The sequence below is a fragment of the Photinus pyralis genome, unplaced genomic scaffold (genome assembly GCF_008802855.1).
Source record: "Photinus pyralis isolate 1611_PpyrPB1 unplaced genomic scaffold, Ppyr1.3 Ppyr1.4_LG7, whole genome shotgun sequence".
In the NCBI taxonomy this organism is placed as follows: Eukaryota; Metazoa; Arthropoda; class Insecta; order Coleoptera; family Lampyridae; genus Photinus; species Photinus pyralis.
The window spans coordinates 9,298,051-9,316,370 of NW_022170738.1; the positions used below are offsets into that span (position 1 = coordinate 9,298,051).

Genomic DNA, 18,320 nt, shown 5'->3' on the forward strand with positions numbered 1-18,320 from the left:
CCCGGGAAGCTCGCGAAGTCTATTGTTATCCTTCCTCCTCTCTCACTGTGTCTCGCGAACAAACATTGAAAATAACCGGCGTATTTTGCACGTGGCAAAAAGGGGCCCGATAAATTATGTATGAGAAAAATGTAAAAAAATCTTTGAGCTGTCGATTTCCTATGAGATCAGTTCAAACTCGTACAGATATCATTTGTATCCAGCACTGTCAAATAGTGGTTGCCGAGTTGAATTCCAAAAGGTATTGGTTATATCTCGAAGTTTTAAAAGTAGAAATTCGTCATCTCCATACAAAAATCGCGTCTCTTGTGCGAGGAGGTGAAAAATAACAATCGATAGCGAGGTCCCCGGAATGGATGCCTATATTTTGTGTGAAGTACCACAAATTAAAATTTAACGTGTAATTTGGAAAGCAGTTTCTGAAACATTAAATAGAATTAGAAGCAATACGGTTCCCTCGGGTAATACATCATTTACATCTTTTGTAAAACGTATATATACGTGTTATGTATTCATTCCACTACCTATATAGCGCCATATGACTAATTTCGGTACACAGATTATTTAATGACACCCAACTTCGGATACCTCCATACGTCGGATAATTAAAGGGATCTTTAACGACTCCAATTATGGTTGAAACGTCGTCAATTTGCATTTAAAGTCGATACACAGAGTGTTTCATTCTTTACCCCATATTCTTTCAGGATTTTACATCGACTCCCTACCGCAGTTTTCACTTTTATTTTATTTATCACAGGACGGGTAACGGACTCGGCAGGTTAAAAAAAAGGGTTTTCTTTAAGAATGCTTTAGTGAGGTAACCTTGTATGGTTTTGATTCAGAAAGAAATGCATTTAACAAACAGGCAACACTGGAACTCTTGTGGCCTTTGAAGTAAAGTAACACAAGCAACAAAAAGCTTCGACCTTTATTTTAAGCTTCAACTCGCACTACAATTTCATACTTCAACATGACGTTTGGGAATTCGGTTGCACCATTGTAGTCCATTCACAACGTTTTTTTGGAAGAGTTCACTTTGAGGAACCAATAGGATGGATAGACAGAACCCACTAAGAAATGGAGAATGGTGAACTGAATAGAGCATTCCATACGGCAACAGTTAGTTGTCCCGATAGACCAGACTTCCTGGGTTTTGGTACGAGTCTAGGAACATCCAAGTTCATTTCCACATTTTTTTGGGAATTCTATAGCAGGTAACAGCATGATTTAGAAAGGGGATTTTTGAAATCGTTTGATCTGTCGATGTTGCCGACCTTGGCCAAAAGCAGGCTTTCCGAATTTTCTGATGGCACTCGAGTTACCGTACCGTTCCACCGACTGTCACCATGACTACCGTTTATTTTTCAAATACAAATTTAAATTTACATAATATAATTGCATTTTCTTGCGGCTTAATTGAATTTTATTTTATAGCAGATGTTAAATTGATATCTTAAAGGTTTCAATAAGTAGGCTGAGTGTCTCTTTAACAGTTAGGGTAGATAAAATGAAACAAATCATTGTGCATTCCAATGACATGGCATTCTTATTAAAAGTGGGAAGCGGAACACGATATAAAATGAAGTTCAGAACAGGATACAATACTGTTTCCATAGAAACCTAGCCTTGCTATTTTAGACGTCTACACTAAATACCTACAGAATTTTCAGAAGTTTTATAATGATTCTTATGGCTTCTGCTATTCTGCTAAAGACGATAAAGGGAAAATAAACATCTTTCACTTGATGGTTAAAACGTCCCTTTATCGTCTTGTATAATAAATGACTATTATTTTCTTTTGTAATACTTAAAATATTTCTGTTTCTTGGTTTGATGTCGTTTAAAGAGCTCACAAACCACCCCTTAAGTGCATATAAGAGTTTAGAGCCTTGCCGTTTAAAAAATTACAACGTTTGTCAGAAAACTCGCTTTACATAACAAGTAGTCTATTGTGAGGGCTATAATTTTTGTGATACTTTTCTTTCCTGGATTGATTTTGTTTCCAGGGTTCACAATCCACTCTTAAAAGTGTATATAAAAAGCTCAATCAAGTTAGTCCGCCAATTAAAGAAAAAAAATGCAATGAAAATTTTTAAATAGTGCTTGTGATGTGCTAAATTGTGCTGATGTAGAAAACCCGTTATCCTAGAATTGAAACATAGGGGAGAATTTGACTTCAGACCCCCTGTTTTTTTAAGGTACGAATTCCACTACCTACTTCTTTAACGAGTGGTGTAAGCGAAATATTCGAAAATAGCCTTACGGTCCACGGTAATTCCTGCCCTCAAATTTTGGAAGGCTAACTTGACTTTCAGCCCCCCCCCCCCCCCCCCCACTCCACATTTTTTACAAATATGGAATAAGCAATAATGGGAATCAATTGTTCTCACTGCATATTCGATTGTGCCGTTCAAATTTTTGAAAATAGTGGTACTGGGTAGCCACTAGCCGAAGGAAACGCCCGTAGATTCACCCCTCTGTGTCTACGGCCACCGACGAGAAATACATAAAATGCCTATTTAGTGACTTGATTGCAGGCGTACCATAAGACTATTTTGAAACCTTGTACTACACAGTCCAATAAGCATTGTGGACAACTTATTACCAACACTGCTGATTTTAGATTAAAAAAAAAGGGGGGCTGAGAATTAAGATGGCCCCCGAGATTTTGAGTGCAGGAGCTATGGGGTTACCGTTACACTATTTTCGAAAATTTGAACGGCACAATCCAAGATTCATCGAGCACAATTTATTGCCATTATTGTTTATTCCACATCTGTAAAACAACGTCGGGGCTAGGAGTCAAGTTACCCCCCGAGATTTCGAATATTTGATCGGCACAATCCAATATGCATCGAGCACAACTCGTCAAAGTAGTAGTGGAATTTGCAGGTTAAAAAAACCGGGGGGCTGAATAAAATCAAAATAAAACCGATTTTCCCGATCAGCACAATTTAGCAGAACACTAGCACTACATTTTTTTTTTAGAAAACTGTTTTAACGACACAGACATCTTAAGGGAGTCAAGATAAAGGTAGAATGTACAATAGGCCTCAATCTCGCGATACAGGTACCAAACTAGGAGTTTAAAGAATTACGAGACAACCCTTATAAAAATCTAATGGAATATAGTATTTTTATACATCTTATAAAAAGAAACGCCGGGGGTGTATTTTATTATCTCGAAATACACAGTCAGTTTCTTTTTTTTTGCGCCCTGAACATTTCAAAATTTCATCGGGCCGCGTGAAATATTAACAGAGATTAAATTAGCTCAACTAATTACGCTAATGAGGGCTGAATACGAAATACATCTGATAGTACGCGTACGTATTATAAATAATTCGCGTTCGCGCTTTAAATTGGCCATTCGTTCGTTTTAATAGTTATTTACTCGAAAATTGAATGTGTAATCAATGGAATAAGCACTTAGGTGTACCTATAACTATTTCAATTAAGCCAATCTATGTTAATTTCACCTCGCGAATCCAATATTTTCCTTTAGCCATCTTTCGCAAGGAATGAGATTGAATTTTCTATACTCAAAGTGAATTAAGGAAGTTTTAATGCAATTTACGCGATAACTTATTTTTACCGCACGTCTCTAATAGCAATTCGAGCTATTTATTTATCTTATTTTCGGTTTCGGTTTGGATTTCCTTGTTTGTAAGGGAAAGAAAGAAACGCACTTACCGCGATAGATTAAGTGAGGAGAACGGGAAGGCTTACCTGAAACAGAATATGGTATTAGAATCAATGTTGTCATAGAAATATTATAAAAGCATTTTTCATATAGTCTCAAAACTAATTAGTATTCAAGAAAATTTTAACCAACAATAGCTCTTTGTAAGTAGGTACGTAGAGGGTGAGCTTTTTCAATAAATTCATTCGTGGAATAGAGAATAGCGATAGACAAACTCTATTCAGAGAAAAAACTGAGAGTTGATGCGTTAAAAATAATTCAAAAAAGGTATTCCCTATAAAAAGCACATTTTGTTTGAGAACAAATGTGCCTTAAAGACAAATTCGCCCCTAAGAAAATTCCCCTTTGAGAAGATGGAGGTTGGTGCTTTTAATTCGGAGTTTGTTTTAATCCCACATAGCATTCGATATCTTATGTATATACATTTTAAATCCATAATGTACAGGGAATATCCTGTCCATCTTATGTATATACTATGTATATTCATTATAGGATAGGCATATGTATTTTATGTTTAGTATGGATATTCCATAAATATACATTTTGGATGTGCTATGTATATACATGGGATTATATGTTATGTATATGCGTTTTGGATTTGATACATGCGTGTTCTGTATTACCGACGTTACAAACGTTAGCGTCTCATTTTCTGTGAATTACGGAGATGAAGATAGTAAGGTGCTATTGCAAATACAGCTCATTTTTCTAAAATCATCAGGAGTGTTATTCTGCGAGTTATTAATGAGTTCGTTTGTCTAATTTTGGCAGTGAAAGTAATGATTTTTATTTCGTGTGTGCATGATCTAAAGTTGCAAATATGTGTTAGTGAGATGTAAAGACTGGATGGGAATTAATATAAGGACAAGTTGTTAGCAACCTATTTGTTATGAACTCGCGCTATTATAGTGTTGAACAAGAACACGATCAAAATGACTCAAGACTACAGTGTTAAATAAAAAAATAATAATTTCTTAAGCACATTTTCCATTGTATACTAAGAGACTTAAAAAACAAAAAGCTCCACTCCGTGAAAAGAATTTATTTATGAAGGTATAGGCCAGAGCTGGGCAGAATACTTTCAAAAACTATTTGAATACTAAATACTAAATACTTTACACTAATCAAAGGTATTTAAATACAGAATACTTTTCCGTCCAGCACAAGCGAATACTACACCTTTTCCACTTTTATTCGAGAAGTTGTAAATTGTATTTGAGAATTGTTACTTGTATTTGAGAAAACATCAAAGTAGATGAGAATAGTCAGTTGGATTTGAGAAAACACCAAATGTATTTGAGAATAGTCAATTGTATTTGAGAAAGTATCATTTAATTTTATTGTATTTTAGAATGTAATATTATTCCTAATGAATTATAATTAAGAATCAAATTTTTATAATTCCGCTACTGTATGTAGTTCCGCAACAGTAGCAGCAGCAGCATCAGGCTATGTTATACATGTGATTTTGTTATTGATTCTCAAATGCTTAATTTTACCATTTCTTGAATACAATTTACTACTCTCAAATTCATTTGATGCCTTCTCAAATACAAATCATTATTCTGAACTACATTTGTTGTTTTCTCAAATACATTTTACTATTCTCAAATACAATTGATACTTTCTCAAATTAACTTGATAGTTTCTCGAATAAAAGTGGAAAAGGTGTAGATACAGATACATTGAAAAGTATTCAAATAGTTTAACAAATAAGTATTCAAATACTTTAGAATGCATTCGAATACTTTCAAAGGTATTCGAATACTATAAAAAGTATTCAAATACTTGTCCCTCAAATACATTAAAAATGTAAAATAGTATACTAGATAAAAGTCTTAATACTACTTAAAAAATCAAGTTATACTTTGTATGGGGTTAGCTTATTTTTATATTTCTATTGTTATATACAAATTTAAAGGGAGTAAAAGTAATAATTTCAAACAGTTCCAAGATTGGGCTACTAGTTCGAAAGGTACAGCCCTTTGAATTTTCATTCTAAATTGGTTTCTAGTCTATAACTTTTGATTGAGAAGTCTGATCGAAAAAGTACGAATTGATTTGGATTCTACGCACCAAAATTAATAAGAAAAAGTGTTTTCCCGAGAAATTTTGGTGTAGTCGATTTTTGGTAAAAAAGGAAGGTTATACACTGCCTTTTTTTGAGCCCCGAAAAAAAAATTGTCTCAAATCGACCCGGAAAAAAAATTTTCTTATAGAATGTGGCCTGTAGAATCCATAATTTCAAACAGTTCCAAGATTGGGCTACTAGTTCAAAAGTTACAGCCCTTTGAATTTTTTTTTTCGAAATTGGTTTCTAGTCTATAACTTTTGATTGAGAAGTCTGATCGAAAACGTACGAATTGATTTGGATTCTACGCACCAAAATTAATAAGAAAAAGTGAAATTTTGGTGTAGTCGATTTTTGGTAAAAAAGGAAGGTTGTACACTGCCTTTTTTGAGGCCCGAAAAAAAAATTGTCTCAGAACGACCCGGAAAAAAAATTTTCTTATAGAATGTGGCCTGTAGAATCCATAATTTCAAACAGTTCCAAGATTGGGCTACTAGTTCAAAAGTTACCGCCCTTTGAATTTTCTTTCGAAATTGGTTTCTAGTCTATAACTTTTGATTGAGAAGTCTGATCGAAAAAGTACGAATTGTTTTGGATTCTACCCACCAAAATTAATAAGAAAAAGTGTTTTCCCGAGAAATTTTGGTGCAGTCGATTTTTGGTAAAAAAGGAAGGTTTATACCTACACTGCCTTTTTTTGAGGCCCTCAAAAAAAATTGTCTCAGATCGACCGGGAAAAAATTTTTCTTATAGAATGTGGCCTGTAGAATCCATAATTTCAAACAGTTCCAAGATTGGGCTACTAGTTCAAAAGGTACAGCCCTTTGAATTTTCATTCGAAATTGGTTTCTAGTCTATAACTTTTGATTGAGAAGTCTGATCGAAAAAGTACCAATTGATTTGGATTCTACGCACCAAAATTAATAAGAAAAAGTGTTTTCCCGAGAAATTTTGGTGTAGTCGATTTTTGGTAAAAAGGGAAGGTTAAGTATTCAAATACTATTGCGAAGTAAGTTGGCACATTGCTATTGTGGTGGTACAATCTTCGCCACAAGGTGCGTATACAGCAAGCACCAAGAACAAAGTGGAGAATTTGATGGATCGAGATGTTTTGATGGCAATAAGTACACGGCACTTCAAAATCCACAATCGTATCATAATTAATAATGACTTCTCGGGACCGAAGGGTGGTGCTTCCCTGTTAAAAAATTCAACTCTGCCAAGTGACATAGACGACACAATTTTGTTACGCCTGCACTGATAGCAAACATTCCAACTGGCGGCGCTTGATGTCATTAATTCTGAGCATATTTATTAGAAAAATAAAAAGATCTGTGGAAATTGAAACGTTCGCGTAGGCATGCGAAATTAGATGGAATCAAGAATAATTTCGAATTCAATTTCCTGTTTCTTTAAGGCATGAAAAGGTTCGGTTTTATTCATATATTTATACATATATTGGCTCGAAGGATGAATCATTTGATGCCTCCTCAACTTTCTTACTACAAAAGACAGAAACCGGATTTGTAAAAAGTACGTGAAATAATAACCGAGTAGGCGGATTTATTAAAAAGAATTTTGTTTTTTTTCTGTTCTTTTTTTTGTTGCGTACACATAAATAAAGGCCATTTTTTTAGTTGAAGTACGTGATACGTCGCAATTTATAAAATCCTGAGAGGGTCGTTACACTAACCACTCCAAAGTTGACCAACGCGTTTTTTCCACTTGATATTAAAATGCCGGCGCAATTTCAAACAACAGGAAAAGAAAGAACAAAAATTGTAGTGTAAGAAGTTCTACTGTGTACAGTAATAAAAGCAATTACCCGATGTAGTTTTAAACTTCGGTTTAAAACACAGTTGCATCGCCATCTTATAACGTCTGATGAGCTTTTCCTTCGGATTTAATTTGATTCGCATATAATTTACAGATTTATAATAGACGTTTTTCGTAGCGCACAAAACGACTAAATGAAAATTAAAGTATTACTCGTTTAGTTTTCCTTTATGAAGCGATATTAACTCTAACGTGTAATGAAAATCTGGCAAAATTTTAATAACGTGGAAAAATCTATTCGAACTGATTGAAATAACAATCTCATGATGGGCAAACATTATCGTTTGTGTCTTGGTGTGAATGTATTCTTACACAATTTAAAATTAGGAAAAAATTTCCCAGTGAGATGTAAATAATTGTACGATAAAAAGAGACGCCAAAAATAATTCTCTCGCTTATTTCGTGATTTTCCACAGTTTGCGAGTAGCAAAATTTGAGAATATACTCGTCATTTAGAGTAAATAGCAACGGTACTTGGAAAAGGTCAATTAGTGCTCCCGTTTCGGCGTAATTTAGGGAAGAATAATTAAAACTTGCAAGCGCCTCCTCCCCTCACTAAAACTGAAACCTATCATAATCCCCTACAAAGTGTTGAATAACGTAGTAGTAACCATTAAAGGAAACCTTGGAATTAATCAAATTTACCGACGTGTTACGAAATCTGGTCAAGGATAAAGGACTTTTTATTGTCGTAATTTGTATAAACAAAACAAGGAGAAAAGAACATCAATTACTTATGTTTCAGCTTCTACACGCGGAACGAGACCTTTGTTTCATCATAGATACATGCGGAATTATGGCACGAATCATGAATCACTCTAATGGAAAATTTTAACGCCGCAATTCACACTTGAATTAATACCCTGTTTTACGACCCGCCACGATTTAAACATTTTGAATATTTTTATTAGATGTTAAAATATGGATAATTGGGTAAAATCGGGAAAAAATACCTCTATGAACCACCAGCAAAACACGATTATTTAAGCATTTTAAGCGATACAAACTTATAAAATGGTGATTTTTAAAACACGATTTCTTTAAATTGACCAATAGTGCCGCAGAAAACATAAAACAAAAATGTTAAGTATTTTCTCAACGAGAAGTTCGTCTACTTGTCTACTTGAAAAGGGATTTGTATCGGCTATTATAATATTTTCTTTGGAAAGTTTCTGGCGTTATGGTTGGTCTAATTCATCGAAACGCTTTATGGCCGTTTGCACTTATTCTACAAGAAACCCGCCAATTGCCACACACAAATAAACTCACTTTCTTTTGATGAATTTTTAAAACGGGATGGGATTTTACTTGTAATTGGCAATTTAAGGGTTGCTTGTACATCCTTTAATCAGAATCGATCAAAGAAACAAAAATATTTAACCCACAACAAAATTTAGAACCCCCGCAATTGAATACTGCTAAGTAGATAAAAGGGAATTTTCATAAAAATTACGAATTTTTAAAACGGAATGGGATTTTACTTGTAATTGGTAATTTAAGGGTTGCTTGTACATCCTTTAATCAGAATCGATCAAAGAAATAAAAATATTTGACCCTCAACAAAATTTACAACCCCCGCAATTGAATACTGCTAAATAGGTAAGAGCGAATTTTCATAAAAATTACGAATTTTTAAAACGGGATGGGATTTTAACTGCAATTGGTAATTTAAGGGTTGCTTGTACATGCTTTAATCAGCATCGATCAAGGAAATAAAAATATTTGACCCACAACAAAATTTACAACCCCCGCAATTGAATACTGCTAAAAAGGTAAGAGCGAATTTTCATAAAAATTACGAATTTTTAAAACGGGATGGGATTTTAACTGCAATTGGTAATTTAAGGGTTGCTTGTACATGCTTTAATCAGCATCGATCAAGGAAATAAAAATATTTGATCCTCAACAAAATTTACAACCCCCGCAAATGAAAACTGCTAAATAGGTAAGAGCGAATTTTCATAAAAATTACGAATTTTTAAAACGGAATGGCATTTTACTTGTACTTGGTAATTTAAGGGTTGCTTGTACATCCTTTAATCAGAATCGATCAAGGAAATAAAAATATTTGACCCTCAACAAAATTTACAACCCCCGCAATTGAATACTGGTAAGTAGGTAAGAGCGAATTTTCATAAAAATTACGAATTTTTAAAACGGGATGGGATTTTACTTGTAATTGGTAATTTAAGGGTTGCTTGTGCATCCTTTAATCAGAATCGATCAAGGAAATAAAAATATTTGACCCACAACAAAATTTACAACCCCCGCAAATGAATACTGCTAAGTAGGTAAGAGCGAATTTGAGGGTTGCTTGTACATCAACCAGTCAATGTGAATAATTGAGAGAAGAAACAGCCCCCGGCATGATTTTTTATAATTCAAGATCTCCTTATTTTATATGACAGTAGTTTCTCTGCCTACAGTTTTAAAAGGAAATGCCCCCAAATTTATCACATTGATCCGTAATGACTTCCCCTACTTCCCGTTGAACTGATAGAAATGACAACAAAGTTGGCATGTTCTACTCATTTGTTCTGTTGATGGTAGATGAAATGAGAGAGAAGGTTTTAAAGGTTGAGTAAATGCCAGCTGAGTCTGAGGTCATCACGAAAAGTGACGATAGGAGGCTTTAAATTTCCAACAGTTGTTGTGAACTTATTAAAGCTCGCTGAAGTGGGAAAGCGGCTTTAAAAGTAGGAAAAAAATGTTGCAGGCTTAAAAGAACTCGAGGAAAGAGTTAGATGGAAAATAATAACTTACAATATTAATGAAACTTGAAACTTGAAACTTTGACATATAATATTAAAATTACCAAGATATCGTCAAGACCTACTAATTCGTGTTATTTGTGATTACCAAGGTCAAATCCTGGTTACGGCCCCAAAATGAAGCGACTTGGCAATTCAAAACTAAAAATCAAAACCCCTCCAAAACTAGCTGAAACTCACGGCACATGATCGTCAAGTAACAAACCTGTCTAGTGGTAGGCCCTACGTTGTGTTGTGTGAGTTGCTCCAAGGATCGACCACCATAAATAAACCGCAAGAAATGGGGAGAATGAAATTTAATTAAAACGTTAAAACAACATAAACAATCTTCTATATTCGCTAAAAGTGATCAAAACTAATTATCCTAAAGGTTGAATTTAATTACAGGATGTCATAAATAGGTGATTTCCTGACCATTTATTTACAATCGTTAACAAATACTCTGACAAATCTGCTACGATTTGATGGACAGCAGGTATCATATGCAGAAAATGTAATTAAATATACAATAAATTTAGGAAACGACTTTTATAATGTCCGATACTGTAAATATGTAGCCTGTTTCACAACGATCCAGTAAATAAAGCGATTCTATTTTAACTACCTAGGTTCTAAAACTTCGTTAGATCCGGGAATAGAAGAAGCATTATACTTCGAGATTTAAACCTCGGAAGTAAAGCTCAAGATTAAGTTGAAGCTAGAAGGTTAGTGATCTTAAAATTAAAAAGTGAAATTGAAGCTTGAGGTTGAAACTTAAAAATGAAATCTAAATCTGAGCCATGACCCAGCAGCCTTACCATTGTTCATATCTCTTATACCGAGTGAAATGCTAGAATCACTGATTCAAAAGAAGTTCCTGTTAGCAAACCTCAGAATGCGGAACGAAGGGAGTAAGCCCCAAAGTTACACTATTTTGGGGAGCGATGAAAAAGGTGGGGAGTCTTATCATGCAGTGTACTCGGGGAAAAGTAGAGTAACGATGATGCGGTCTCTAATTTAAGCTAGATTAATCTCAGCTATCCCTTGGCTTAATTGTAATTCAATAATTAAAACAAACTATTTGTGGGAATATGACAGGGATGTTCGATTCCAATACACCTTTCCTGTTTACTGAACAAGTACTAATTACTGTCTTCGTAAACGCGAATATCAGAAGCATTAGCCTTGCCAAATGTCTAACAACAGAAATAATGGCACTGCCATTAAAAAAGCCCGAAATAGAAAAGCATTGGGTAATATTTGTTATTATTACCACCGCAAGTACACACTCCTGTCATTCACTCGAGACAACAGAAAAATGTTAAAAGTTTATGACAGCAGGAATATTACCGACACTTTTATGTTCCGGTCAGCACTAACTCCGCCAGTCCTAACTATTTTCTTTGCCTCGACCACAGGTGCCCAAGATTTACAATCTCGCGTCAACTTCTTTTTTAGATCGAATCAATTACCTAAGCAAAACGTTAATCACTTAATCAGTCACGATATTACCATCCGTAGCAGTCGATGCATCGCATATTTTGCGCATGATCACAAAATCGGGGATCAATCTTCTACGTTCCAAATTAATTTCCGTTAACTCGTAATCAATTTTGTCACTTAATTAAGGAGCATGTCTCAATCTGCTAGGGGGGAAAAAAAATAAAGAGAGGCGAGTAACAAAAGCACGTGTTAATTTCTCGCCCAGATGGTGAATGTGAGAAAATGTTTTCATTATAAAGTACATTTGGCACTTTTTTTTTCACTTTTAAGTTGCAATTAACGACATATTTATTGCATCTGGTTGTCTGTAGGAAACAGTTATTCTCAATCTGATTTTTTCTCGTTTCCTTTTTTCGATGCGGCTGTTACAAAGAAGCGCTTGGCGAGAAATGTCTTCATTGAATATTGCTCAATTGTAGATGTTTAATTTAGAGCAACCCTAATAAAGGTTCATTGGGTATACATGAATTAGGGGTTGATATTTTATGTCGCGAGGATTATACTTGGGCAATTAGTATTGTGCAGTATGTAAAGGTTAGTCCTTTTGCAATCTGTGCTAATAATCGAATGAAATTTGTACAAGTTTCATTTTGAGGGTATTAAGTAAGGTTTACGTTTACTCCAAATTGGAGAAAGTTTAAAGCTCTTCGTGCAAGCAGACTTTTTTTGTCCGCGTTTAAAGGACCCAAAACAAGCGGATATTTTTGGAATGTAAGAGCCTCTTTTTCCATTTCTTTTTCAACAAGTCTGTGTAGCACAACACCTAAAATACTGACGGAACATCCTGTATATGATTCTAATTTCAATTTATGAAATAAATCTGAGGAGTGTTTACGAAATAAGAACAGAGTTGGTTTGTTTCATGTGAATTTGTGTTTAGTGTTTGTTTTTCGTTTAAGATTTGTTTGTAAATGCGCAATTCTTGTTTAAATATTATCACTTTGTAATTATTCAATTTAGATAAGGTGCTAGAAGTAAGAGACATCTGGTCAAATTATCGTTTGCGATAAGAAGTTTTATTGTTAGACGAAATCTAATTAGCGCAGGTGTTCTGGTGGTGATAACGAAGACGCAGGTGTTTCGAAGAATTGCACGTTTCACGTTGGAAAAGTGGAGACGTTTGACGCATTCCATCGTGATTAGCGATTTATTTGAAAATTCTTAAAGGAGTTTATGGTGGAAGTGGTGTTTCTTTAAATACTGAAAACAACAAGAAAACGAAACTGCTAGTTTCGCGACAGTTGAAGAGCGTGTACATTTGTTTACGCTAAATTCGCAGGCGGTCAGCCCTGTTTCTTTTGTACAACACACAGTTCGTCATTTATTATAATAAAATTGTGCAGAAGTCAGTTAACCAAAGCGATGTATTATAAAAAGTTTAACGCGTGTTGTTCGATTAAGGAAATATATAGTTTTGTGAAGTTGGAAAAACAAGCAGTTCGGGGGGATTTTGGTCCGGGGTTATAGCAAAATTTTTAATATACCGTGAGCCAAATGTTTATTTTCAAAACTAATTAACGGCAAAAAAGCGGAAAAATGCTACCACCTATTTTTTTGAAGTTGCCTCGCTAAGTTGAGGGACATGCGATAATTAATATAATTTGAAGAGACCCCATTCTTAAACTATCAAATTTGGCCACCCTGTACATAATGCTGTAAGTGGAAAACACGTATTTCCCTTAATTTTCCATAATATCTATTACGCTATCCTCGAGTGAATTACTGAAAACAAGAACTTCGGCCCAACTTTGGCGGGTATCGAGTTATTTGCAGCATCAATCGGTTCGTTTGCAACAATGTACAACGCACACGCATTAATGGATAAAAGAAGGAACTTGCCGAAACTAACTAAAACAAAAACAAGACGAGCGTAAAGTTTTAGAAGGTCTCCAAGTAAAAGTTCCTTGAACTAAAGCTCTAAAAGCCGTGCACCTTCTGACAGGTTAATAAGAGGTGAAGTTACAGTGGAACGGCAATCGCAATCGAGCGCAAAGGAGATGTAAGGTGATGCGGGTTCCTTTTAACTTGTCGCGGAAGGTGGAGGGCCCGAAACGTTTGTGCAATCAAATTATCAAGTTCTTGTGTAAATCTACGAAGCTTTGGTTTGGTACAGTGCACGTTTCAATTCGAGATCGAATGCAATGATGGTCAAATAAAAACTAGATTGTGGAGAAGTTCTGGGGACAGAATGGCCTTCAAGATAATTTTCAGTTTATGCAACGTGATTCAGATAGTCGAACCTTTTCCCACATAGCATTCGATATCTTATGTATATACATTTTAAATCCATAATGTACTTGTACAGGGAATATACTGTCCATCTTATGTATATACTATGTATAATCATTATAGGATAGGCATATGTATTTTATGTTTAGTATGGATATTCTATAAACACATTTTGGATGTGCTATGTATATACATGGAATTATATGTTATGTATATACGTTCTGAATTTGATACATGGGTTTTTTGCATTACCGACGTTACAAACGTTAGCGTCTCATTTTCTGTGAATTACGGCGATGAAGATAGTAAGGTGCTATTGCAAATACAGCTCATTTTTCTAAAATCAGGAGTGTTATTCTGCGAGTTATTAATGAGTGTGTTTGTCTAATTTTGACAGTGAAAGTAATGATTTTTATTTCGTGTGTGCATGATCTAAAGTTGCAAATATGTGTTAGTGAGATGTAAAGACTGGATGGGAATTATTATAAGGACAAGAATGGCAGGTATGTTAGCAACCTATTTGTTATGAACTCGCGCTATTATAGTGTTGAACAAGAACACGATCAAAATGACTCAAGACTACAGTGTTAAATAAAACAATAATAATTTCTTAAGCACATTTTCCATTGTATACTAAGAGACTTAATAAACAAAAAGCTCCACTCCGTGAAAAGAATTTATTTATGAAGGTATAGACCAGAGCTGGGCAGAATACTTTCAAAAAGTATTTGAATACTAAATAGTAAATACTTTACACAAATCAAAGGTATTTGAATACTAAATACTTTTACGTCCAGCACAAGCGAATACTAGATACAGATACATTGAAAAGTATTCAAATAGTTTAAAAAATAAGTATTCAAATACTTTAGAATGTATTCGAATACTTTCAAAAGTATTCTAATATAATCAAAGGTATTCGAATACTATAAAAAGTATTCCAATACTTTGAAAAGTATTTCATTAACTTACTTTGAAAAGTATTCGAATACAGTAAAAAGTATTCAAATACTTGTCACTCAAACACATTAAAAATTTAAAATAGTATACTAGATAAAAGTCTTAATACTACTTAAAAAATCAAGTTATACTTTGTATGGGGTTAGCTTTTTTTATATTTCTATTGTTATACACAAATTTAAGGGGAGTAAAAGTAATAATTTCAAACAGTTCCAAGATTGGGCTACTAGTTCAAAAGTTACAGCCCTTTGAATTTTCTTTCGAAATTGGTTCTAGTCTATAACTTTTGATTGAGAAGTCAAGAATGTACATGGTATATGTAATGTATATAGGTCTGCTATGTGTGTTATTATTTAGTATCGACGAACTTTTTGACTTCTACACAAACGGGTAGTGAATGTCCAACATTTACACTAACGTTACGTTACTAACACATTTCCCTTCATCGCCTATATTCGCCTTATCGAAGCCCATTAGTAACAGCGTGAGAAGCATTGGAAAGAAGACAATATGACGGTATGAATGGAGGAAAATGAAATGCAGTGGATTTTCCACGGTTTCCAACAAAGCTGAACTTTCTGTGAAAAAAGAAAAGCAATAGATAATAAAAATGTTTTGTTGACCCATTTTTTCAAACAACCTTAAACTTTTCGGTAAAAATTTAAAAAATCCCAAGACGGGTTTCTTCAAGCAGGGTTGAATTTTTCTGCACGTAAATATTTCTTTAGCTGATTTTCCGGAGGAGAGCTTATATTGGACCAAAATTTCTAGGGTGCATTTCATGGGACGAATATTATTATGAGCGTAATTATTAATTTATTACAGAATGGAGGAGGAAGGGTATAGACAAATGCACAATATATCAAGAACGAATTTTCCTTGGGTTCGAATATAAATTTTCTTCGTAGCAAGTGTCCCAGAGAACGGGGGTGAATTTGTTTACTTTACAGATTAATTGTTTTGTTAAAATTGTACTATGAGAGATTTACGTTTGATATTGAAGAATGGCGACTCACTTAATGCAAATAGAAACAAATCGTTATTACTGGCATAAATAATTACATAGCATCACGCTTGTTAGAAGCGATCGTTGGAGGAAGAATGGCGGTCCAAGAAGCAGTAAGCGTTCACGTGTCAAAAGCTCTACCATTTAATATAAAACATTGATAAATTAATTCAGAGACATGATACGTTACCTCTATACATAATACAAACGTTACGCGTGACATTTGAATATCCAACACACGATTTAACTTTAAAACAAATAACCGTGCAGCAGCCGTTGGTTAAGTAATGATCGCCATTTAAATTATTGAAACGTCGTCGTTGTACCGAGGCCGTTATTAATTTACTTTTGCTCATTCATTCATTTACATGTAGCGGTAACGGTTGTAAGAATCGTCGCTTTTTTGGGTTTGCTCTAATTATAGGCTTGTAGCTAAGGTAATTATGTCGAGCGATAAAAACGTCTTCTTCTGCGATGTGTAACATCTGGTCTCATTATGTAATCCATGTTAAGCGGCACGCATCGCTCATGTTTTATTAATTAGGTGGTCGATGTTCTATGGGACGATGTGAATGGAATTTATGGTGTACGCAAAAAAAACTTGGGGATCACCTCAATTAAGTCCGAGAAATGTTGAGTAGTTTGTTAGGTATTTCTCCTATGGAATTCCCTTCGCTCATCGATAAATGCGATATTTTAGACCAAATTCAAAAGAAGAGTTTTTACAAACCGATCACCGAATCTATATTGCTAACTTCAAAGTCAATAATTCGATAACTCTCTACAGCGTGAAGAATGCACGCATATAAGACAGTAACGAAAAGAGAGAGTAAACGTGGAAAATGAAAGTTAATCGTCAAGAAGGCGTCAAGACCTTTCGAGGTAAAGAGCATCAAGAAAGTGCGAAAAACAAATCTTGAGAAAAGAAGCGTAAAATGCTGAAAGAAAGTGTGGACGAGGCGAGAAAAAAGAAACTGTGTGAAAAAGCAGTGGACACGAACCCACGCGTAAAGAAGGGATCTTAAAGACGGAGGCGCGAAGTGAGAGTGAGAGAAGGAAGAAAACGTGAAGAAACCATGTGGGAAGCTCGAAGGAAGCTTGATGCGGACTGTAAAAAAGTGTGATGAAACAAAGGCGAAGAGGTTGTGAAGAAAGCGTCAATTAGGAGCGATTTGGAAAAATGCGAAATGAAGAAATAAGAGGGCGCTCGTTTTTCAAAACACGTTTTCATACAAGTAGTGACCAAAATAGCCCACTAAAATCCATTACCAAACGTCATCAACTTCCTATTTAGTGCGAAAATGAACTCCTAGATAAGGACGTGGAGCTCTTTTCACTAAAACTGCAACTAGTTTTTAATGTGCTAGAAAAGCCTAAACATGAAATATACTTCGGATTTGGGGGCAAATTTTGAAAATGAGAGCCCTAGTGCGATTTTGTGAGTCCCTGAGAGAATTTAAGGGTCTAAAAAGATGTTTTAATCAGAACCTTTAAGGGCTTTAAAGCTATGTAAGAGCTATAAAAAAAAGAATCTATGAAAGACTTAAAGCGTCGCCATCAGTATCGAAGAGTCCGCAAGAGCATTCTAGACTTTTAGTCTTTACGAGTCTTATAACCCTGAACGTTTTACAGGCTTGAGGTATAGTCTTTCAGATGACTCTTTTACGCCCAAAAAATCAGCTTGAAACCCGAACTTTCGACTAAAAATAGAAATTTGGATTTAAAATAATAACATTCGATTGGAATTCAAACTGTAGACTTTACGCTCGAAATCGCGACATTGAACTTCATTTTTAAATCCAAAATCTCAGATTGAAACGCGAAATTTCGACTGAAAATAGAAATTTGGATTTGAAATAATAAAATTCGATTGAATTTCAAAGTGTAGACCTTACGCTCGAAATTTCGACATTGAATCCTATTTTTAAAACCCAAAGTTCGGGTTGAAACACGAAATTTAGACTGAAAATAGAAATTTGGATTTGAAATAATAAAATTCGATTGAATTTCAAAGTGTAGACCTTACGCTCGAAATTTCGACATTGAATCCTATTTTTAAAACCCAAAGTTCGGGTTGAAACACGAAATTTAGACTGAAAATAGAAATTTGGATTTGAAATAATAAAATTCGATTGAATTTCAAAGTGTAGACCTTACGCTCGAAATTTCGACATTGAATCCTATTTTTAAAACCCAAAGTTCGGGTTGAAACACGAAATTTAGACTGAAAATAGAAATTTGGATTTGAAATAATAAAAT

The 18,320-nt window shown here is 34.5% G+C and overlaps 2 protein-coding genes across 3 annotated transcripts in view; one reads left to right on the forward strand and one right to left on the reverse strand.

Annotated features, from left to right (window-relative positions):
• LOC116176514 (origin recognition complex subunit 5-like) overlaps positions 1 to 18,320 on the forward strand; it is a 566,782-nt gene that overhangs the window by 266,898 nt on the left and 281,564 nt on the right. The gene's annotated exons all lie outside the window — the stretch shown is intronic.
• LOC116175600 overlaps positions 3,632 to 18,320 on the reverse strand; it is a 137,014-nt gene continuing 122,325 nt past the window's right edge. The window contains exon 4 of the mRNA XM_031493791.1: positions 3,632 to 3,732. Within this exon, the coding sequence (XP_031349651.1) occupies positions 3,632 to 3,732 (101 nt within the window). The remainder of the gene's footprint in view (positions 3,733 to 18,320) is intronic.